This window comes from Rhineura floridana, chromosome 7, assembly GCF_030035675.1.
Source record: "Rhineura floridana isolate rRhiFlo1 chromosome 7, rRhiFlo1.hap2, whole genome shotgun sequence".
Classification (NCBI taxonomy): domain Eukaryota; kingdom Metazoa; phylum Chordata; class Lepidosauria; order Squamata; family Rhineuridae; genus Rhineura; species Rhineura floridana.
In genome coordinates this window covers 118,735,204-118,758,915 of record NC_084486.1, presented here as the reverse complement: position 1 = coordinate 118,758,915, position 23,712 = coordinate 118,735,204, and the positions used below count along the sequence as shown (strand labels likewise).

Below are 23,712 nucleotides of genomic sequence, written 5' to 3'. Positions count from 1 at the left end.
TACTCTGATTTATAGCCACACAAGATATAGTAGTTATTTTGCCTGAGTTTTCTATCAAAGTGTTCCCTACATTTACTGTTTTCTTTCTGCAATTTAAGTGAACAGTTTCCAAAACTATTTTTGGCTGCAATCCAATAATAACTTCTGTGGCAGTAAGTCCCATTGAATCCAATGCAGCTTACTTCTGAGTAGACATGTAATAGATTGCACTGCCCGTCATTCAAAATTCACTACAACTAGTCTTCAAAAGCTAGTTTGGTGCTGTGGATCAATAGCATTTCTTAGGCTTTTTGGTCCTGTGCAACACCCTTTTTGTTCACCCAGGCCTTTTAAGTAACTCATCTACTCTGGTCCTTTCAGATTTTAAATCTGTGTTTTAACTTTGGAGTTGCAGTGAGTTTTATTTTCTTGTTGTATTTTATGTTACTTTTGTTTTTATGATTTATTTTGTATTTAAATTATTTTTATACTTATTTATTGTAAGCCAACAAGAAATCTTTGCTACGGGGTGGCATTCAGATATAGCGAACAAATTGCTACTATTCTTCCAACTACAGAAGGAAAAGCAGGTGAAACCGCATGGCCCAGAAGAAAATAACCAATTAATTGACAATTCTGAATACTGTGGTTGTGCTAATCCAGTCACAGAAGGCAAGTCGAGGCCATAGGCAGAATATGTATGTTGCAATGAACACACTACTTGTTGACGAAAAACCTGCACAGTGCAAAGCTGTTCATGCATATCTCAGCATGTATGCTCTCCATACTTAAGTATCATACCTATCCCAGAGGCTCTTTGATTCCCGTAACTTGTTCGAATGGAACACTTGGTAGAAAGTAGCTGAAGGATTCCTATGAGAGCCAGGAAATGAAACAAGATTGAGAATAGAAAACAATTTGCTTGGAGGAAAATAAAGAGTTTTAGGTTTAAACATTTAGAGATCCTCACACAAAGATTTGCAATAGCTTGTGGAGTATGCAACAGTACAAAGGAGACGATAAGAGTTCACTAATACATGTAGCAGAAAGTGTGTAAAAATATGAATTCCATAGATAGGAAAAGAACTGCCTTGCTGGATCAGACAAAGGTCAATCTACCACAGCATTCCATTTCCAAATGAGGCTAGCCAGATGCCTCTGAGTACTCACAAGCAAGCCACAATGATGGCCTTTCCTGTTTTTACCTGGCATCTGGTGTTTAAAAAGGTACTACCTCCATACATGGTGCCTCCCTTGTAGCAACCATGCATAACATACTCTGGCTCACAACTGGCAGGCATTTCCTCCTAATGTATTTTCTTATAAGGAGAGCTTTTCACAATTTTTAAGCTAGGAGGGTAAGAAGACATAGGCAATAGAAATTCAAGTAGTGAAGTCTGAAACTATAAACGGGAGGATTCACATTTGCTAATGAAAAAACAAGTCTTTGTTTGTAGTCTTAACAGGCAAGACACATTCATACATTTCAACAGTCATTTTCACAAAATATCTAGAGAGGAGTCCCTAGAAAAGTCAGGTATCTAGAATTCATTTTCCTAAAAGACCCAAGCCAAGAAATTCTTCGTTCGAGTTTCAGTGGTCCATAAAGGAGCTGTATACTTTTCACATGAAACCTACAAAAATGTATAGAACTTTTGATACATCTGAATTCCGTAAGGTAACCTAAGCCAATACACCTTTTCCTTGCATCCCAGTTCTCAATGGGCTGATTCTAACTAATACTAAGCCATAGTTTAAAGTGACTGTGAGACGTTCAGAAGCGTTTTAATTAACTATAGCTTAGCACTGTCATTCAAACACAAACTGACTAATTTTAACTAGTTAGAGGAAATAAGTCAACTTCAAACCTTAGTTTAAAAAGCTGTCTTATATCCACCAACCATAGTTGAGATTAACCAGTTAAAATTAACTAGAGTTTAGGGCTTGGATGACACGGAAATGGAAGCTACTGATCTCCTTTTTGCAGTCATGTTGGGAGGGGAGGGAGCATACAAACCCACTGAGACTCATTTTCATAACATTAAATCATAGTATAGAGTTATATACAAATGCAGCCATTATCTCAAAACTAATCACTAATCTGTTGCTAAGAAACTCACATATATACAAATTTATAGCTTCAAGATAAACACCGTATGAGGTGTTCAAGATAAACACCAAAATACAAGGCAAACATAAAGCCCCTTAAATCCATTAAAAGTCTTCTCTTGTGTAATGTTGTAATTTTCATTCACACAAGCAAAACTGATATTCTCCCAGGAAAAACTAGCTTGTAACAAGGCAGCTGTTAACCACTTTCCCTAGCATTTTCTAGGCTGGGGTGGTGGCGGCAGCGGCGGCAGCAGCAGTGATGGTGTGTGGAGGTGGAGGAAGGAGAGAGAAGAATGCACTATATTCAGTTAGCACATAGTGAGCAGACTTGTCTAAATCTATGCAAAGAATTCCTCAACGATATTAATTTTCAGCCACAGAATGTTAAGAGACTATTGGTCTGCAGAATTTATAATTGTTTATGAGTCGCTAACAGTTCATCCTAGTCTGTTATCTTCATTGAAATTCATTCCAAAATTCCTGCCAGCTAACAGCAAAAACAGAAGATAAAACTTTGTTTTCTCAACACCAGCTACACCTGCCAACTTCTTCAGCTACACATACGTGATTATTTTATTATGTATGAAAGGTGAAGGGTTGTTATCCTACCAAAACACTCCAACAACAAAATATTAACCACAGAAACTAAAGTAGGGCTGCCTTTAAAGAGCATTATAGACTGGTGGCGATCCAGAGAAGTGCACAACCAACTGTGCAAGCCCAAAGCCCTCCTGATTTGAAGATTTTGGACAGGAGATCACCAAGCAACAAAGTGGCTAAAATTAATATCGTTGAGTAATTATTTGCATAAATTTAGACATGTCTGCATACTATGTGCTAACTGAAGCAACAGAGTAAAACTGCTTTTAGAGCTGAAGAAACTTTAAAAAGAAGTTTGCAATATGGCACAGATTTCTGCCAGTGAATTGGATTTTCCAGAAAATTCTGAATGGAAATTTTTTTTACTGCCATCAAGATCTGACTTAACATGATTGCCTTACACTTAGAAAAGAGAAAGTATGGCATGCAAATTTTACGTGCTGCATAAATGAGAAATGCTTCCAAAAGTAGCTGAATAGAAATATTTCATTTGGGGGAAGGGGTCAATAAAGCATATTCAAACAAATGCAAAGGTTTACTTGCGTTTTTAAAATATTTCAAGACATAACTCAACAGCATATACTTCCCTTTGAAATCTAAACTTTATTGACTTCCGGGAAGGGTGACTTCACTTGTGCCTGCTTTTGAGACGGGCTCCCGCCTCAAAAGAAGCTTATTCAGATATAAATCAGTCAGAACATTTTTTTTTTGACTGATGAAATTTCTCCCGGGCAGGGAGAAACGTAGAGATCAACCTCAAAAGCCTGTTTTTGTTGGGAGGACTGGATTTCATTAATTTATGAGAAAAGGTCCAGCCAGCAATGCCGGACGGACTTCCGAACAAGCTCTATCTGTTTAATGCGATACGTTTATCTTTTCTTCAAAGAGAAAACGGACTAACAGGCAAGCACCCTTCTTTCTATTATTTTTTTTACTTGGTTTAAATTGTTGCAGCAAAAAGAGATTTGTCAAATTAATCAGCTTTAAAGAACTTCTGGATGAGCTATAACTCTTCTCTGTTATTCACGAAATTAACAGCTTATCTCTGTTTCTATTGCAAAAAGCTGTCCTGGAAGTGCATTCTAAAGATATAAACAGAAGAGGGATTTCTATTCCGAGGAACATTATATTGTCTGGGACTATTCTCTTTTTGGTCTATTTTATTTTGACGAATCTGCTTCTTCACGACGCCACTAACTGTTTTGATGCTGGGAACTAAATTTGTTTTGTATTTTTGAACATAGAGAGATAAGGCAGGCTGCTCTGTTTATACTGTGATGTCATCAAGCCTGGAATATTAACCCAATTGTTGCTGAAATAAGAAGTGGTTCTTCTTTATTTTTGTTTTGTTTTGTTTTCGTGGTTTTAAAAATAGCAATCAAGAAAGTGGCTGAGAATCTGGAAGTAATTATGTTTCAGAAAATAATGGATGAGATTGAGATAACGAAACAAACCCTGCGACAGGGCAGTAAGGAGCTGAAAATTGAACTGAGCAAAATGACGCAGGAGCTTAAAGAAATAGGGGATCCTGTGAGAGAGGAGAATGAGATCAGAGATGAGAAAAGAAAAAATAAAGGGAAGATACAAGCCCTGGAGATTGGAACAAATGTGGAATTGGAAAAAGATCTGGAGTTTATGGATATTAGAAATAAAATCTACTGTTTGGAATTTAACGTTATCTCTGAAGAAATTAATGAAGATATTAGAGATAAAGTTATCAATGGCTTGGATAATCTTCTGGACTGGAATGACGTGATGGAGCTTGATATAGAGAAAATCTATGGAATTAACTGCAGCCATGTGACAATGGAAAAACTCTCAAGAGATGAGCCAGTGCATTTTGTAAAAAAGAACAGAGATATGACTTTACAACAATATTTCAGCAACTTATTCAGAATTGATGGGAAGAGAATATTTGGGATAGAGGAAATTCCCATCAGACTCTTATTATATGACTATGGTTATGACAGCAAGATTATTATGGAATACTGATAATGGAAGATTGGACACTGAAATTACTGGACTTAACAGGACTATTGAAGATGGAAGATGGAATTAATATGGATAATGGAATAATGGCTATTGAAATTATTGGACCTAACAGATTTTGATGAGATGGATTAATCGATATGTTTATTTGGACTATGGTTATGACAATAAGATTATTATTATTATTAACGAGATGGATTAATCGACATGTTTATTAGGAGAAAAATTGATAGATATATTTCTTAAAGAACTGAAACCTCTCTTTGACTTTTTGTGGAAAGAATAAAGTAATGTTTATGAGATTTGATGATTAATTAAGATAACTACTGGAGGAAAGTGATTTTATAATATAATTTAAGAGACAGGATTGTTATATATTGTAGACCTATAACTGATTTGATCTGCGACAAATGGGAAGTCAACATTTTATTTTTTTGTTTAATCATTTTTGTTTTGTTTTGTTTTTTGTCTTTGAATGTTTTATGATTTTGTTTTGTATGTTTTATGAAAATTTGAATAAAAATTATTGTAAAAAAAAAAGAAATCTAAACTTTATTTAGGATTAAGAAGAAATATAGAAGTACTGAGAATTGTTAGCATACTAATTTTAACATTACTGAAAAGCTGTGTGAAAAATATATGCGCTTCCTAGAGAAAGTCACTTGAAAAAACTGCCATTTTAATTTTAGTTGACCACTATTATGTCTGTTGCCCAATTTTATTTGTACATTCTTCATTCATTATGTTACTAATTAACTTTATGGAACAATGCATTTCTAGAACTGCAGAATAATACAGTAGTGGAAAGTTTTCCAAAACAAGTAATTGATTTCTCCATATTTAAGTTAAAAACTCCACTGCGCATGCTCAAGCTCTGGACACACCTCAGGTAGCTCTTCGGATTGCAGTCAAATATGAGTTTTTAAGTATTGTTCCTGTGATTAAAACATGCAAATAAGTATATGGAAACAGGTTTAAAGAGGAATGGTATGCTTTGTATCTGTATATCAAACTTTAAATTACTGTTTAGTTGTTTTTATGACTTTATCAAGCATACCAGAGAAAAAATACAGCAAGCTATCATTTAAAGAAGCAGACCATATTCCAATTCTTTTTTTTTTTTTCAATAATTTTTATTCAGATTTTCATAAAACATACAAGACGAAATCATAAAACATTCAAAGACAAAAAACAAAATCAAAAATAGTTAAACAAAAAAAAAAAAGAAAAAAAAAACAAAAATAAAAAATAAAGAGTAAAATATTGACTTCCCATTTGTCAAAGATCAAATCAGTTATAAGTCTATAATATATAACAATCCTGTCTCTTAAGTCATATTATAAAATCACTTTCCTCCAGTAGTTATCTTACTTAATCATCAAATCTCATAAACATTACTTTATTCTTTCCACAAAAAGTCAAAGAGAGGTTTCAATTCTTTAAGAAATATATCTATCAATTTTTTTTTCCAGATAAGCATATCGATTAATCCATCTCATTACTAATTATGATAATCTTATTGTCATAACCATAGTCAAAATAAACATTTCAATTAATCCATCACATCAGAATCTGTTAGGTTCAGTAATTTCAGTAGCCATTGTTCTATTATCCCTATTAGTTCCATTTTCCATCTTCCATCTTCAGTAGTCTTGTTAAGTCCAGTAATTTCAGTATCCAATCTTCCATTATCAGTATTCCATAATAATCTTGCTGTCAAAGCCATAGTCATATAGTAAGAGTCTGATGGGAATTACCTCTATCCCAAATATTTTCTTGCCATCCATTCTGAATAGGTTGCTGAAATACTGCTGTAAAATCATATCTCTGTTCTTTTTTTCAAAATACACTGGGTCATCTCTTGAAAGTTTTTCCATTGTCACATGGCTGCAGTTAATTCCATAGATTTTCTCTATATTGGGCTCCATCACATCATTCCAGTCCAGAAGATTATCCATGCCATTGATAACTTTATCTCTAGAATCTTCATTAATTTCTTCAGAGATAACATTGAGTTCCAAACAATAGATTTTATTTCTAAAGTCCATAGACTCCAAATCTTGTTCCTGTTCCACGTTTGTTCCAATCTCCGGGATCTCCTCTCTCACAGGGACCCCTGTTCCAGTCTCCAGGGTCTCCTCTCTCACAGGGACCCCTGTTCCAGTCTCCAGGGTCTCCTCTCTCACAAGGACCCCTATGTCTTTAATCTCCTGTGTCTCCAAACAATAGATTTTATTTCTAAAGTCCATAGACTCCAAATCTTTTTCCTGTTCCACGTTTGTTCCAATCTCCGGGGTCTCCTCTCTCACAGGGACCCCTTCCAGGGTCACCTCTCTCACAGGGACCCCTATATCTTTAATCTCCTGCGTCATTTTACTCAATTCAATTTTCAGCTCCTTACAACCCTGTCGCAGGTTTTGTTTCGTTATCTCAATCTCATCCATTATTTTCTGAAACATAGTTATTTCCAGATTCTCAGCCACTTTCTTGATTGCCATTTTAAAAGAAAAATATAGGAAAACCACTTCTTATTTCAGCAACAATTGGGTTAATACTCCAAACTTGGTGACATCACAGTATAAACAGAGCAGACAGCCTTATCTCTCCATGCTTAAGTAAACAAAATGCAGTTCCCAGGATCGAAACAATTAATGGCGGTCGTCAGGAAACAGATTCGTCAAAATAAAATAGACCAAAAAGAGAGTAGTCTCAGACAATATAATATTCTTCAAAATAAAAATCTGGAATAGAAATCCCTCTTCTGTGTATATCTTTAGAATGCAAATCCAGGACAGCTTTTTGCAACAAAAACAGAGATAAGCTATTAATTAGTGAGTAGCAGAGAGAAGTTATGGCTCCCCAGTGAGATGTCAAAAACCGATCAATCTGGCAAATCTCTTTTAAACAGCAACAATTTAAGTCAAGTAAAAGAAAAATATAGAAAGAAGGGTGCTTGCCTGTTAGTGCGTTCTCTCTTAGAAGATAAGATGAACGTTCGCTTTATCAGATAGAGCTTGTTGTTGAAAATCCGTCCCACCTTCGTCGGCTGGACCTCGTCCCATAAATTAATGAGATCTGGTCGTCCCAACAAAAATAGGCTTTGAGGTTAATCTCTTCGTTTCTCCCTACCCGGGAGAAGTTTAATCAGTCAAAAAAAAAAAAATCTGACTGATATATCTGAATAAGCTTCTTTTGAGGCAGGAGCCCGTCTCAAAAGCAGGCACAGGCTAAGTCACCCTTCCCGGAAGTCCATATTCCAATTCTTAAGTATTTTGACATGAGATGTTTTGTAACTGAATGACAATACATATGCACAACTGCAGCAGATAGTATTTTGCTACTAAATAAGCAGAAATAAATAGAAATGCCATGCTCATGTACAAGAACACTGTTAGATTCAGGATGCGCCCTCCCCTCAGCACTATTGGAGGGCAGGTATAAGGGTGTTGCCTACTGTGAACGAACCTGCTGTTGTCCTTTCTACTCAGACCTTCGTCGCGAGTTTATTTATCCAATTTTATCCCATTTTTATCCGAGTTCCAAGGCTGTGTTTCTACAACGTCTATTGGCTGATCTGGATTCCCAGATTACTGTGAAGGTCGCTTCGTTCTGTGTAGCTGCTATGGCTCGCAGGAAGGAACTAATTAATTCCTTGCAATGAATCCTTGAGTGCTGCCAATTTGTTTGACTTCAGAGATTTTGAGCTAAATCTTAATTTTTATTTTCCTGCCCTTCCCATTATTTTGTAGTTAACTATGCTATAGCCTCCTGTATAGTAGTATTTTTCCGGTCATGAACCGGAATAAACATTCATGTTAATACGCAACAGCTCAGGCAGATACGAGAGTGGCCTTTTAAACAGACTTTGTTTTTAGCATTGTATTTTACTGATATCCTGATGTATGGATGATTTGTATCTGTATTGCTGGTCTTCGGCCGTAATAAATTCTATTCTAAGATTCAGGATGATTAAAAACCAAGTTTGTGTTTCAGTAGCGTAGCAACAAGATGTTGCCTCCAGTTACAGGTGAGGATCTTGCTTTTGAAAAGGCAATAGCTTGGATTCTAAGTACAAGGAATGGAAGGAAACTTACATAAAGGGACTTCCCTGCTTCCTTCTGCACCCCCTAAAAACCTCTCTGAAGAAGCAAGAGGGTTAACTGGAGGATGGGAGATTCAGCCACGTTCTGGTCAAAGCACTCTGCATGAGCTCCACTCCAATGCTCAACTGCATGGGACTAAAGGCAGTTTTGTTTTCCATTCCTTCTTGCCTCCCCCACCCCCTAATCAATTTTATCAACTTCAGTCTCATTTACTTGTGGTATGTGTGCATGTCTCTTCCCCACCATTGTGATTTTTCTCCTTTCATTTTCATCTCATTGCATCTTATTGCTTTGAGCAGCTAGTGCTTTTCAATCTGCAGTTACCTCTCCAATACATTTTTAGATCACATTTATAGCAACACCTTTTACCTATGGTTTAAAGGAGTTTTACATAAATTAAAAACAAGAAAAACAATACTAACAAAGAAAGCAACATACAAAAGTATAATTAATAGTCAGAGTTTAAAATGTTTAAGCTCAGGATCTCGCTGTCTTTACCAAAGCAGTTCAGTTCATGAAGAATCAGAACAGACCACAGGTGAAAGGGGACTGTAGCTAATAGGCAAAGTCAAGCTTTTGAGTCTGATATTCCTGGGGATCTCTCTCAAAAAAAGGGTGAGACAATTCAGCAGATTAAACTTCATTCATGTAAGTTAACACACTCTGGATGGAAGAGGAATGACAAGGAAGGTCACTGCTTTCCCCTTCCCCTTGTTTGGCACATCCTCTCCATCAGTGTGCGTGTGTGAATTGGCTAGCACTATGTACCTCTTCCCCAAAATGCCCCACCTAGAAATGTGGCTGCCCCACCTAACAAGGAAGGCTGGCTACACGGCTTCTTGCAACCACATATTATTATTTATTTAATATATTTATATACTGCTTAATATTCAGAATTTCTAAGTGGTGTATGTAAAAAAAATTAATAATCAAAATAACAAGAAAAATTTAACAATCATAGACACAGAAAGCTACCTTAAAATGCCTGAAGAAGGATGGAGGAGGCCTGACTAAGGTCAGTTGGGAGGGAATTCCACAATAGTGAATGCACGGCTACTGGAAGTTACAACCTGTGCATCTGAGCCATGGGAAGCAACAACAGAGACTCCCCAAAGATCTCAATGATTGGACAGGGATATAAAGGTCAGGGGGTCCTTAAGGTATCCTGGAACAAAGTTGTTAAGAGCCTTATAAGTTAATACAAGAACCTTGAACTGGCCTGGTAACGTATGGACAGACAGTGCAAGCTTTTAGGCACTGGTGTTATGTGCTAGTGGTAGTCTCTCCCTATCAATTCTCCACCAGCTGGAGCTTCTGGACAAGGTGCAAGGGTAGCCCCACATAGAGGGCATTGCAATAATTAAGTCTTGAGACTACCAATGGATGAATCACCACGGCCAGCCTATCCCTGTCCAATAATGGCCATAGTTAGCACACCACCTGTAGCTGGTAAAAGGCACTCCTACACACCAAGGGTGCCTGAGCCTCAAGTGACAAAGATGTCAGGAGCGCCCCCAAATGATAAAATGGCCTCACTCTGAGATTGTTCTTTCAGAGGGAGCACAATCCCATCCAGAACACACAAATGGGCATTCTCCCAGACAGGGGAACCACCCACCCACAGTGCAGCATTCAAGCTTAGTTTATTGGCTCTCTTCCATTCTACCACTTCATTCAGACAACTTTCCAGATCATGCTGTGGCTCTCCTGATTTTGATGCTATGGATAAACAGAGCTGTATATCATCAGTGTACTGGTGACACTTTGCCCCAAAACCCCTAATGACTACTCACAATTGTTTCATACAGATGTTAAACAGCATTGGCAACAAAATCATGCCCTGTGGCACATCCTAGCATAAGGACCATGGGACCAACACACATTCTCCCAATCCCATTCTCTTGACACAGCCCTACGGGTAGCAGCACAACCACTGTAAATCAGTGCCCCCAATACCCATCCCATAGAGCCGGTCCAGGAGGATACTGCAGTCAATGGTATCAAAAGCAGCAGACAGATCAAGCAGCAGGTGCAGACACACATTCCCCCTGTCCTGCTCTAGATAAAAGTCATCCACCAGGGCAAACCCTCACCTGAACCCAGATCCAAATGGATCCAGACAGAGAAGCACCTGGAGGATACAGACTAACTGCTCTACAACCACTCTCTCTAACACCCTGCGCAAGAAAGGGGTATTTGTGACCAGGCAGTAGTTATAAACCCACAAGGTTCAGGTGGGCTTCTTCAGGAGAGGATGTGCCTACTGCACCTTGAGGGCAGCAGGCACCACTTTGTCACATAAAGATGCCTTCACCACATCCTGGACTAACTCAGTTACACACACCCTGCCTGGGGTTAAATGAGCAGGAAGTCAGTTGCATTATTGCAAGGGTCCTGACCACATCATGAGGCTATGTAAATGGAAATTGATCCCGTAAAATATAGAAATTTGATACCTTGAATGAACTTGTAAAATTTTTATCAGCCCAGCACCTGATGGTGTGCCTTAGGGAAAATGGCCTCATGGGCTAAATTAGGACACCTACCAAGCCAAATTGTTTATGGGCGGGAGGTTCCTCACTGCTGTGCTAAACTATGGTATAGTGTTATATTTTAACACAGATAGTGGTTCAGTTCAGACATTCATATCCATCTCTTTTTCCACCAATACTCTGAATTCTATGTCTATTTTTTCTAAAATGCTCAATGCATCCCACAGTCTACTAATTATGGGTGGATAGTGAGTACTCTGTCCATGTCTCATTTCCTGCAACTAGGGTCTGTAATCAGGAAAAGCAGTGTCTTTTCCAGCTGGCTGAATGTTCTATTGTTTTTGTGAAAGCATAACTGAAGAAGCCAGATGTTCATAGTTGTCATGTCTTCATTTGGGGAGGGGGCTTTGCCCCATAAATAATTCCACTAACAGTGATTGCTGAAAATGCTGGGAAAACACTCACTAGAAGAGACAAGTTTCCAGCAGAAAATCATGGGAAATGGCTACACTGAGTATACAATAACCTGCCTCTCATTACTTTTTTAATAGAAAGTTAGAATATTGTTTCAGTATTTAAAATGAAAAAGGCTATTTTGTATTCCATTTGTGCTTTTGGTTTCTCACCAGATATTTATCAAGGGAATAAAAACCTAAGCATATTCCTTCTTGCTGCACTTTTATAAGCCATCAGCAGAACATGTCAAGGAGAGATGGCATTACATAGTTAAGTTCTCTCCTCAGTTTCATTAAGGCACCACTTTTTGTTCTATTTCACTTTCATAAATGGCTTGGTAAGAGCACTCCTGAAGAGATCCTAATCCTTCCTGTATTTGGAAGCTGCCTCAGAAATGGGATTTCCTTACCTAAGAGATTTGGGAAAGCCAGGGCTTTCTCTTTCTTGGACTGGCTTTTGGTAGCCAGTTAAATTCAGACTGGTGGCAAAGAGTAAACATTTTGTCCTAGGGCTTTCAAAAACATGAGCCCACAGGATGGATCAGGTAAAAATAGCATCTAAACAAAACAAATATAATCATGTTTTTCTACATTTCTGCTTCAATAGCCTTTATTAGTCTGGAAGAGTTTTCTAGTATGACTTTTTTTCTTATCCAATCAGGAAAAAATCTGTATAATTCGCTCCAATAGTGAATGCAATTGATGAGTGCCCTCTGAATTAGAGGGCCACTGAGAAACAAGAGGGAGGTATCAGTATGCTTAGGGTAACCCTGGGGCTTGCAGAACTATTTATTTATTGTTTTGAAAATGTCTGACCACAGCTTCATCTACACAAGGATTTGGTGTACATAAAACACAAATATCTATACAATATTCACACCAATAAAAATCAAAACATAGCAAAATATAAAATACACCAGAAGTCATTCAACCAGTTGCTAAAATGATATACAATGGACATTAAAAGTCTGGACAAATAAAACATCTTAACCTAGCACTGAAAAGCATGTACTGTTTGTCTTATTCCAAAGCCAGGGGTTCACCACCAAGAAAGCCCTCTCCTTTGTGAATACTTAATCCACTTACAGATAGAACTGAAGGGCCTCATCTGAAGGTCAGTGAAACATCAAGTAAGACACGTAACTCAAAATCTTGAAAACACTGCCTGGTCAACTAGATTTAAAAGTACCATTGGCTCCATTGCCCTGCCTGTAAAACTGGCTTGCTCATCTGACCAATACAAGCACCTGGCAAGGTCTCAGTCCTTTTCCACATCCCCAAACACCTGGCTCCCAGAGAATATTGCAGAATTGCTGCCCACTCCCAAAGGGACTGTAACCTACTGGCTGGCCTAACAACTAATGCACATATAAAAGGTCTAAACCTATTAAGGAAAGGGTCTAAGATTTAAGACAGAGCAAGTTGAAATACCGAATACTAGTTTAGAGGGGGGAGTGGGTGTCTGGAGAATGCAAACTAAGTCTATACTTGTGACTTCTTGCTCCTTAGTACAATATCCTTGCAAGTTTTGGATACAAGTGCAAGACCTCTCTTAGAGGCCTGGTGAAGATAGACACTGCACATTCCTATTGTGAAGTAATGAATCATTGCAGAATTTTGTTCAAGTCCTACTTGTGTTTAGATGATGGCCAACAGCAGCACCCAGTATTTTCATTTACTCACCTCAATAACAAAGTGATTATAGATGACATCCACAAACTGGCTACTTATGCCAAGTAATCATAAAGTAGATGAAAGTAGATCAGTTCTTTTTAGCTGCTGTTACTGTTTCATTTCCTCCTTCAGTTGTTCATAGGGCTCTGCATTTTCTGCAAAAGCTTTGTTTGCGTCCTAGCCTGACTTTCATATATTAGACTGCTCCTGACATTCCAAGTATTTTAGTCTAGAAGGCACACACACAACACCTTAGTGTGTGAACTTCACTCCTACAATAGCTCTCATTGATTTATAATACCCCAATGATACTCAAACTTTGTTTTTGGGGACCCTGTGGTTCCTCTGAAGCTCTTCAAAAATGCCTCAAGAAAAGCAGTATCTGTGAAATACAGCTAAAAAGTAGGTTGCCCATCATTACTAACCTTCTACTGCAATGTGCAACTGCAGGAGACTGCTACCTGCTTACTAGGTCATACCCAGTTCAAGTGGAGCAAGCTGTAAAATATGCCCCAGAGTTGTTGGGTTTTTTACGATGTTCAGTAGCAAACATGCAATGGTCTCTCAGCAGAGTCAGTAGGAAAAGTTTCCCTGAAAGCAGAAAGTTTGAAAAATGCTGCTCCAATAGATTCTTCTTGATTTAATGTATACATGTTGACTCTCTAGATCCATTTATTAAAATAAAAGGTAAAAAAATGGGAAATATAGCACTCTTAACTATTGTGTGATACTGAAACACCGGTTATGTTTTTATGCTTGGACATCAATGGCTGAGAGAAAATAGCTACATAGTTGTAGCACTGGTATTAAATGTTATTAGATGTTCTTAAAATAAAAGGCTCAGTGTATGCATCTGAGCTGCATAAGATGATGTTATTCTCATAAACTGAAGATAATATTTTTCCCGGTGAAAAAGAAATTGACACAGCTTTAGCAATGAAACCATTATACTAAAAGACTTCTCTTGTTTTGCAGATTTTATTTCAATGCAAAATTAGCACACTAAAAAGTCTGTTAAAAAGCAAAAAGCTTCTAAGAAGTTGACAAGATAAGCATAATGAGAATTTTAACTTTATACCAGGTTACTTCCACTAAAGCTTGGAAACATTCTACATGTAACAAAATTCTATTCCCTTCTCTCAGTCCATCCATCAACATAGGCCCCAGAACAGAGTAGAACTTCGGATACTAATTCTGGCATGCTTCAGACCATCCCATTTAATATTGAGAATGTTCAAGATTACAGTGGTCATAGTGTGCATTCATACATTATGAATGCAGCTAATTGCTTTCGTGGATGGGAAGGAGATTTAAAAGGAAGAAGGCATTAACTCCTATATTAGCATAAGAATTTGTCATCCACTACAGATTTGATTGCTCTGTTCATATTTTAAATCTATACTTTTACCTGTAAAAAGAAGAATGAAACAATACTGAATCATGTGGGAATGCTTAGGGCCTGGGCAGGGTCCAAACTTGCATTTGTTTCTGGTCTGCAACTTACAATTCCACAAATTACAGGGCAAAATTCTCTTCTAGAGACTGAAATTATGAAAAGCCTATAACTGTTGTGAGCATGCTCAAAAACACAACTTTGAAAGGATGAAATTCAGTATCAGCAGGATATGAGCAGTATCTACTGTTTTCAATTTGCATAATCTTTTTATTTCCCCCCTTTCCAACATAGTATATATAGTACATACTCTTGAGCCATGCATAAAGAGATTCTTATCAATGTTGATGTTAATGTGAGGTTTTGTTCTATTATGAAAGAGGCCTCAAGAGTTCAGTTTTATTGTTTATAACACTTTATCAGCAACAATTAGCGCACTACACAAATAAGCTTTTTTACTGAACAGAGAGACATACTCTATGAAGAAATCCTTACAATCAGGTTTTCAACAATCTAGCGGTTGCTGTTGAGAATTCACAATTGTAGCCATTCATTAGAGTGCTGGACTACAGCCTGCACACTTCACACTGGTCAGTTATCTATCCCTTTTCTAACCAGCTTGGTAATATTTGCACTGAGTATCTGCCAAACATGTAGGAGGTTTAAAAAAGCTTTCCCAGTGATGGAATTCTTTCAAGAGTGGCAACATATTTCTCAAGAGCCAAAAGTATAGTAGTAATCAGCTAGTTATGTTTTTAGAAGCCCAGCAGATGTTTAGATTTAACAGGATTAAAAGATTTGAGATTTCATTTTTATCAGTTTAGTTTATACCAGTTAAAGTTATGAAAAATAAATCCGAAGATTTTGCCATCTGAAACTTGTCAATTATTTACTAAAATTTTAAAAAGTTAACTACTGTGTATGTTCTATTAACATGGCATTACTGTATCTAGTAGATTAATTTGTTGCATATTATTTAGTTTCTTAATCCAACGTGGAGAACAGATTCTGGATATTATGACATCTCTGCAGCCAAAAACACAAAGCAGGAGAATGCACTTTACAATTGCCTCTTTAGTGGTAAGACCCAATCAGATTTAGAATATTGCTAAAATATTTTGCATACAGTAGGGCCCCACTTACCGCCGCTTCACTTTCCAGCGTTCCGCTAATGCGGCGGTGGGAAATTCCCCATTTTAAAGCCAGTTTTGTGCTTTTGCAGCATTTTGCATCATTTTTGCATGACGCGCCCCATTATACTCAATGGGTTCCGCTTTACAGCGATTTCTGCTTTACGGCGGCAGTCCGGAACAGAACCTGCCGTATAAGCGGGGCCCGCCTGTATTACCAATTTAGCACCCTTACTTATACTACATGGAAACTGACTGCCTTCAAGTCGATTCTGACTTATAGCGACCCTATGAATAGGGTTTTCATGGTAAGCAGTATTCAGAGGTGGTTTACCATTGCTTTCCTCTGAGGCTGAGAGGCAGTGACTGGCCCAAGGTCACCCAATGAGCTTCATGGCTGTGTGGGGATTCGAACCCTGGTCTCCCAGGTCATAGTCCAACACCTTAACCACTACACCACACTAATTAAGATATAATTATCTCTTGAATCAACAGGAGAACTAGCCCCACAAAGTTCTAGAGGTGATCAATATGGCCAATGTAGCTTTTAGAAACCCTGATTGGAAACTGGCTGCAAGCTATAATTTAAGGAGAGCCTCCAATCATGCTTACCAAGCCACACAATACAGCAATATTCTCAACAGGATCAGGGCCTTCGACTGTTTCATACCAATCTGAAGACACAGCCTATTCTTCACTTTGAAGTTCCTAGCTGCACCACATTCCTGACCTCTCTCCGTATCTATTAGCTTAAGCACACACAAGTGAACCATATAGCAGTACCTAGAAGCTATTTCTGAACTGGGGCTGGAGCAAGGGACCAATCTGTTCTAATGTACAATTTTTAAAATGTTAACACTAGTAGGAGCTTCCACCAAGAGTTAACAGCATGGTTAAATACCTGACATTGTTTTCACTAATATAAAGTTTCAGATATGTTCTGTGTTGTCAGTACAAGTTCTACTTCACACCTGTTATGACTCATATAGAGGTTAACTGCACTGACAGTTAAGTAATTTAACCCGAGTACAAGAACATCAATAAAAGATGTCTCATATTGAGATAATGGGTTTCTCTTGCACATTCCATGTTAGTAAAATCCTCATAGAGGCCAAATTCAGAATAATTTAACTTTACAAAGAGTTAATCTATGGTAACTATACAATAAGTAATTTCAAATCCAAACACAATGCTAGCTCCCCTTTCTCATTATTTTCTGCAAAATGTTTATCCCTAGTATTTTTTCTGTACATTTTATCTCACTTATAAGCACACAAGGAGGTATCCAAAGAGTCTAAAGAAGCAACTCTTGTGTTATGTTGCTGAAGAAATATGGGAATGTCCGAACAGTATGTGAATATACTCCTAAGCATGCTGCCATTTCTTGAAAGAAACAGGAAGTAAAACAGCTGAAGTGTCCCACAGACATGTCTAGTTGGACACAACACATGACTTGTTTATTTACATTTTGCACAGCCAAGGAATTACACTATACTTGTCATTGACAATATAATCAGGGAAGGCATGTCAGCTCAAATTTTTTTTGTTTCATCTAATATTATTTATATACATTATTCCATGATGCCTTGCATACACCCTCTAACAAGCACCACCAGCTGAAGAACAAAGCCTACAATGCTAAGCATGTTCACTAAGGCTAAAAACTCAGTGGAATTTCTTTTTGTAAATGTGATTAGAATTGCACTATACATATATTGATACATCAGATCCAACATTTAGCACATAAAAAATCCTCTGCATTCAGTGGGTTGTATTCAGTGGCTGCACAAGGGGAAGGCAGATTGTGCAGTCTCTCTCTCTCTCTCTCTCATCCCCTCACTCCTGCAGCTCTTGTCCTGTACTTCCCCGCCCAGATTCTGTCCAGAGCGAATTGTGTTGTATTGTCTAAAATCAGGAGACAGGATCTTGCACAACTACTGTTTCCCATATCCCTTCATCCAAGTTCAGGCAAGTTTCTCATCACTGCACAATATACAACACAGTCCCTACTGTTTGGAGGAAGCAACCCTCCAGAAAAGGTTTTCAGGGGGAGGAGATGCATTGAGCAGGGGGTAGGACTTGATGGCCTTACAGGTCCATTACAACTCTACTATTCTATGATTGTATTAGGTGAAGAGAAAGATGGTTTGCACAAGCTGCCTTCCACTCACATAATAGCTGGATACAACAGAATATTTAGCATCAAGCTTCTATCAATACTTCCCCCCCCTACATCTAGTCCATTTTCTGTATCTGGAAGTTGGGATGAGGATGTATAGTAAGACTAAAGATGTATACCTCTATTACTGGTAATTTTAACTTCAGTATATCTTAGCAACATAGTTAGATATAGCACCCAGTTGCTAACACTGTGCTATGAGTTGCTGCAAAACCATAGAAGTTTTTTTATCTTGTACTGAATCATAAGTAGATTTGCTGACAATTACAGATCATACCTATATTGGGTTACAATTTCCACAAGTGGAGAATTTCTATTTGATACTTGCAACTCAAATGTAACAGAATACACTAATGTGAATGGTAATTTCATTGAAAGAGATTTTAAAAAATAAGTACATTTTAGGGAAAGTTACTCTACACTTTAAGTAACAATGCAATCCTATACACATCTACTTAAAATTAAGTCCCTTTGAATTCAATGGAGCATATTTTCATGTAAACAGGTATAAGCCAATAGCCATAGATAAGCTATTTCCATCCCTGTGCTATTAAATTTACTAAGAGGAACTTCTACAGAGCTAGGCCAGAGGTTAATAGGACATCCCTCTCACTTCTTCCAAGGAAGTTCAGTCATTTACCAAGCGAAATGTCATTATCTTCTACCCATCTCACCATGACTACTGTTCTGCACCTCCCCTCCTACTTACTTTGCACCAATATTCTTAGTGAATTGTCTTTTCCTCAAGCCTTTCAATGCTTTATAAAATGTGTAAGACCTACATTTCTAAATTTGGTACTTTCTCCAAATAAATAAGTTAGAGGCTATATAAAGGTGTATTACCCACACAACTTTCCCTGTTTGTTTGTTTTTGTCCACTGCTGTCTTACCAAGAATTGTGGAATAGCATAACTTTTTTAAAAAAATCTTGAAGCCCTTTACAACTCTGTACATGCATACTTGTAACTTACTCCCAAATAAACAAGTTGTCTTTATAACCCACTGCTTTTAAATTGAAGCATGCTACAGCTACAAACCTAAATACACGTATCAGGAAACAAGTCCCACTGGACTCAATGGGTCTTACTTCTGAATAAATATCCCAAAATAGTACTGTTACTCACTGATCTCTCAATACTTACTTTCCTTTTAGAGCAATCACACACTTCTAACAACGATAAAGCAAATATCCCATTTAAAAGCAAATCATTGCAAAGCCATGTTATTTAACATGCTTACTTTTTCCTATGAAGTACCATTTAATAGTAAGCTTTCTGCAGCCATTACACTGAAACTGTTGAAGGAAACATGTTACTGACCTGTCCACCGAATTACATGTACTTTCTCAAGTAGCATTTTAGTCTCCAATGATAACTATATTTCCATCGCTGTTTTGTATATATACATTAATAGAGAATAAGCTTGGCTTTATTCAGCTCACATGGCTCAAGTTAAATAAGTGTATCATGTAGACACTAACTATATTTCCAGTTTGTGCTTTAAACAATGGAAGAGAGCAACCTTACTTCTCTTCAAGTTATCAAATGTGATGGGCTTGAGAGTCCTTGCAACTGTTTTTTCAAGACTACAGAAAGATTTGTTTTTTTGTATTCAGCTTAAAATTCATAGTCTCATTTCCTTAGGTTCTTCCTTATGATGGTTTACACATTTTTGCTACACATGTAGTTTAGCAGTGAATCCCCTTTGTCACATCTTACAAGCAGACATCTTATGTTGCATCTTTGGAAGAGATTAAGACACAAACTTGATAAAGTAATGCTGTAAAAATGTGTTTGGAACTAGACACCTGCATAAAAAAAAGATAGAGGATAAATACCTGTCTTCATCACCATCAACAGGAATAGATATGCCAAAGACAGAGCTGGCAAGACTGTTCATAGGAGTAGTTGCAGGTAAATTAAGAGGGTTTGTTAAACTGTCCGGAATAGGTGGCTTCACAAGAAGTTTATTTTCAGCAAGAGAAAGTGGTGGTTGAGGTAGGGGTTCAGATTTTCTTCTAGTATCATCAATCTGGCCTAAAGGTTGATTCTGAAACTGTCCAAAGTTAGATTGTGGCAGATTTGTAGGTACACTGGTTGTGCCTTGCATTAGTGGAAGGCCAACATGCTGCTGGACAACACTGGAGCTCCTACTGACAGATGTATGGCTGGTCAGCTGGGACTGGACTAAAGTAACAGAGGCATTTGGCATAGTAACAGAAGTTGTAGACACACTAGTACCGGGTACAGCTGCAGGCACATTCTGAACTCCAGAAACTACACTGTGAAGAGCACCAGCCACTTGACTGCTTCCACCCATTTGCTGCTGAGTCATGGATTTCTGTTGCACAACCCCTGCATGGCCAATGCCTTGCTGCACCACACCTCCTGGCTGAGGAATGACAGTCTGAATTGGAGTTGTCAGGCCACCCTGCATTAGCCCAGATACCTGTCCTACTGTTTCACCAGCTTGTGAAGAAACTCCCATCACTGGCGTAATGGGTGGGGGATTCTGACCAGTTACTTGTGCTGCTGGAAGACTGGAAGCTCCAGTGCTTGGGACAGAGCCTGAAACGGCCTGTTGAGTAACTCCTTGAGACTGCATTACTGTCATATGTTGAATGTATTCTGGCTGGCCAGGAGTCTGGGCTGGCACCAGATGCACTGGTGGAATCTGTGACTGGGAATAAGCAAACTGCGGAGTCCGAGCCACAGGTACATTACCTTGCTGTACCTGCTGTTGTGGCATAGGCAAACTCGTCTGGGCTATTGCTACATTCGAAGGTGGCATGCCTTTCCCATTGGGTCCAGTTTGTCCCATGCTCTGTGCATTTACCTGTGCCTGGGTCTGCAGCGGAGGTCCCATCATTTGCTGGCTTGCTACTGTAGCCCCTGAATAGATTGGTTGAGCATTACTGTGAGGCACAGCCCCGCCTATGGGCTGCTGCCCAATGACAAAATTAGGTTGCTGTGGAGAGGGTTGGTTTATTTTCTCTGGCTGAAGTAGCTGTGACACAGCAGCAAGAGAGCTGTCAGCCAGGGAATCAGGGCCATGTGCCGAAGTTGCAACTCCTGAGACTATCAATGAGCCACCAGTAGCACCTAGGCCACTATCCCTGTCTTGAACAGACTGTTCAAAAGTACTGTTGTGTCTAATGCAATCCCCAGTCCTGGCTAACACGGCCCCGCCCTCGGAGTCCCGATCATAGTATTCCATACACGTCCATCGTCCCCGTCTATAGGGCTCTCCAGTACCGTGGTCTAGCTTAATCACCCTGAAGCGGGAACTGCATGCGGCGGCAGCCGTTAGAGGCATGGCTCCAGGACCAGCAGCTGCCTGCGCACTGCTGCCTCCTGCTGCCACTGAAGAGGCTTGGGTGGCAGCCGCTGGGGGCACCGCGGTGCTCCTGGGAACAGCTCCTCCGTTGGCGGTAGGCACAGCAGAAGAAGGCGGCGGCTGTATTCCTCCGGAGGCCGCGGCGGCAGCTACTTGCCCATCCAGAAGCAGGTTGGGAGAGACTGTCCCTGGAGTCTCAGCGTCGCCCACGTTGTTAAGAGTCTCCTCGGAAGAGCTGCGCTCGCAGACATCTTCGGGTCCGTAGTCGGTAGCGCGGGACACGTCGAAGATCTCGGAAGAAACGTCCTCGGTGCGGGATTCATCCGGGTCGTCCAGGCTCTCGGTGTCCTCGGTGATGCTGCTGGCCACCTGGGCCGTCGTCACGCTGGTGATCTGGAAGCAGCTCTTCTTCTTGGCCGGCATCTTGGACATGGTGCCTTACCCGGGAGAAGAAAGAGGATAAGTCTTCGGGTGGGGGTTCCGCCCACCTGCCCTCGCTGAAGCCGCCGACAGCGGGGGGGGGGAGGCTAGGCGGGGAAGGCAGAAGTCCGAGCTGGCCCTGGTGCAGCGGAGGGGAGGATCACGTTCTGTCTACAGCGCAGACGCCGGCAGTATCGCACATTCCTTCGGCCCTCGCGACGCAGCCCCGGCTCAGCAGGCGGCCACCAGGCCTGGGGTTGGCGAAGGGGGAAAAGAGAGAAGGGGGGCGGCGGCCGAGCTCCTCCTCTTCCTCCCCCTGAGTAAGGCCGCGGGCCCCTCGGCAAGCGGGCGGCGCCACCTCCTCCTCTTCTTTCCTCAGCGGAGCTCCGCCGTCCCCTTTCGCAGCCGCGGTCCGTTTCACACAGTCGCCGTGGGTAGCGAGGCCGGAGTGGCGCTCTCGGTCCAGTCACTCCGCGAAGCTTCCGGGGAGACCCGGGGTCCCCGAGGCGGGCCCAAGGCCACTAGTCCGTCCGTCCGTCTGTCACTCAAGTCTCGGAGAGGGGCGACGGCGAACGGCGAGCCCTACTGAGGAGCAGGCCGCCCTGCCTCCGCTCTCTACCTGGAGATCAGCACCAGACGCATCTTCTTGGGAGGAGGGAAAAGGGGGGAGGAACCAGCCCGGCTCACAGCGGCCCCCTCAGGCGGGCGGGCCTCTCGCTCTCTCTACCGACGGAGCAGCTCTCCCGTCTGGCAGCGAGGCGCAGTCGGCCGGCCCTCCTTTTTTCCTTTCTTTCTCTCTCTCTCTCTTATAATTATTTTAAAGTCCGTGCGTGCTCCGCTCTTAGGTGCTGCCAAAGGAGCTGAAATTCAAACTGCTCACTCCCCTCGCTCAAGATGGGGCTCAAATGGAGCCGCGAGGCAACCTGGGAACTGGAGCTAAGCCGCTGCTACTGCCGCAGCCGACACGGATCCCGCCCCCCACGCAGAAGCGTGCTGACGTCACCGCCATCCTGGCACGCCTCCCTCCTCCCATCCCCCCAGGATGAGAGAGTCTGTCCTGTCTACAGAAGGGGCGGGCGTAGGCGGAGACAGAGTACTGTACTGTATAGGAAAAGGGCGGGGCTTCGCCGAGGGAAAACCCCTCCCCCTATCTCGTCATTTTAACCGTTTGGAATGTTCCACTCGCGCCGTCGCGGTCCCCTCCTCCTCTTTCTTCAGTGGAGGCTTGGTATCTTCCTGCAAAATGGGGGTGATGGTGTGGTATCCTCTTCACGCGTACACACCCTGCTCAGTTTGCTCTATGTTGGGAAATAGACTGAAGGGCTTTTTTTTAAAGTCGTGCTTCATTCGACGCTAATAAAGGCGGACTAACCGCGCCTGCAATAACTTTGCATGACGAGATCGTCTGAACGTACTATTGGATATTGAAAAAGGTTTTACGCACTATTATTAGAGATTCTTTACTCCCTGACGGTTTTTCTGATAGGGTGTCTTCCCTTGCCCGCACAGCTGTGTCTACAGAAAGACCACACCAGCGTGTTTCACTGCCAATAATCCTGAATAACGATCACGTCTTCCATTTCCATTGGCACAGTCGTTCAGATGATGATCCTCATTTTATCTCCCACAAAGCTTTCACCCAGTTTTATTGCTCAAGACAGGGAAATAGGAAACGTGCACTAAAACACGCAGTACCTAACTGACCCCGAGATAAATATTGGTCACATATAAAATAAAGTGTATTTGATGTACAAATTAATATATTTTACAGCACAATCCTTGCCTGCATTTACTTGCAAGTAAGATACATCCCTCCTCACCACCCCCTGGGTTCATGGAGATGTCCTAGG

General features: G+C 40.3%; 1 protein-coding gene across 2 annotated transcripts in view; it reads right to left on the bottom strand.

Moving 5' to 3' along the window:
• Positions 1–22,901, bottom strand: part of TSC22D2 (TSC22 domain family member 2) — a 40,945-nt gene extending 18,044 nt beyond the window's left edge. Inside the window, exons 1-2 of one of the 2 annotated variants that reach the window (XM_061637019.1) lie at positions 19,944–22,901; positions 781–852 (exon numbers count right to left, since the gene is read on the bottom strand). In XM_061637019.1, the coding sequence (XP_061493003.1) occupies positions 781–852; positions 19,944–21,874 (2,003 nt within the window). In that variant the 5' untranslated portion in view covers positions 21,875–22,901. The remainder of the gene's footprint in view (positions 1–780; positions 853–19,943) is intronic. The other variant, XM_061637020.1, reaches the window with a different exon arrangement.
• Positions 22,902–23,712: the final 811 nt, after the last annotated feature.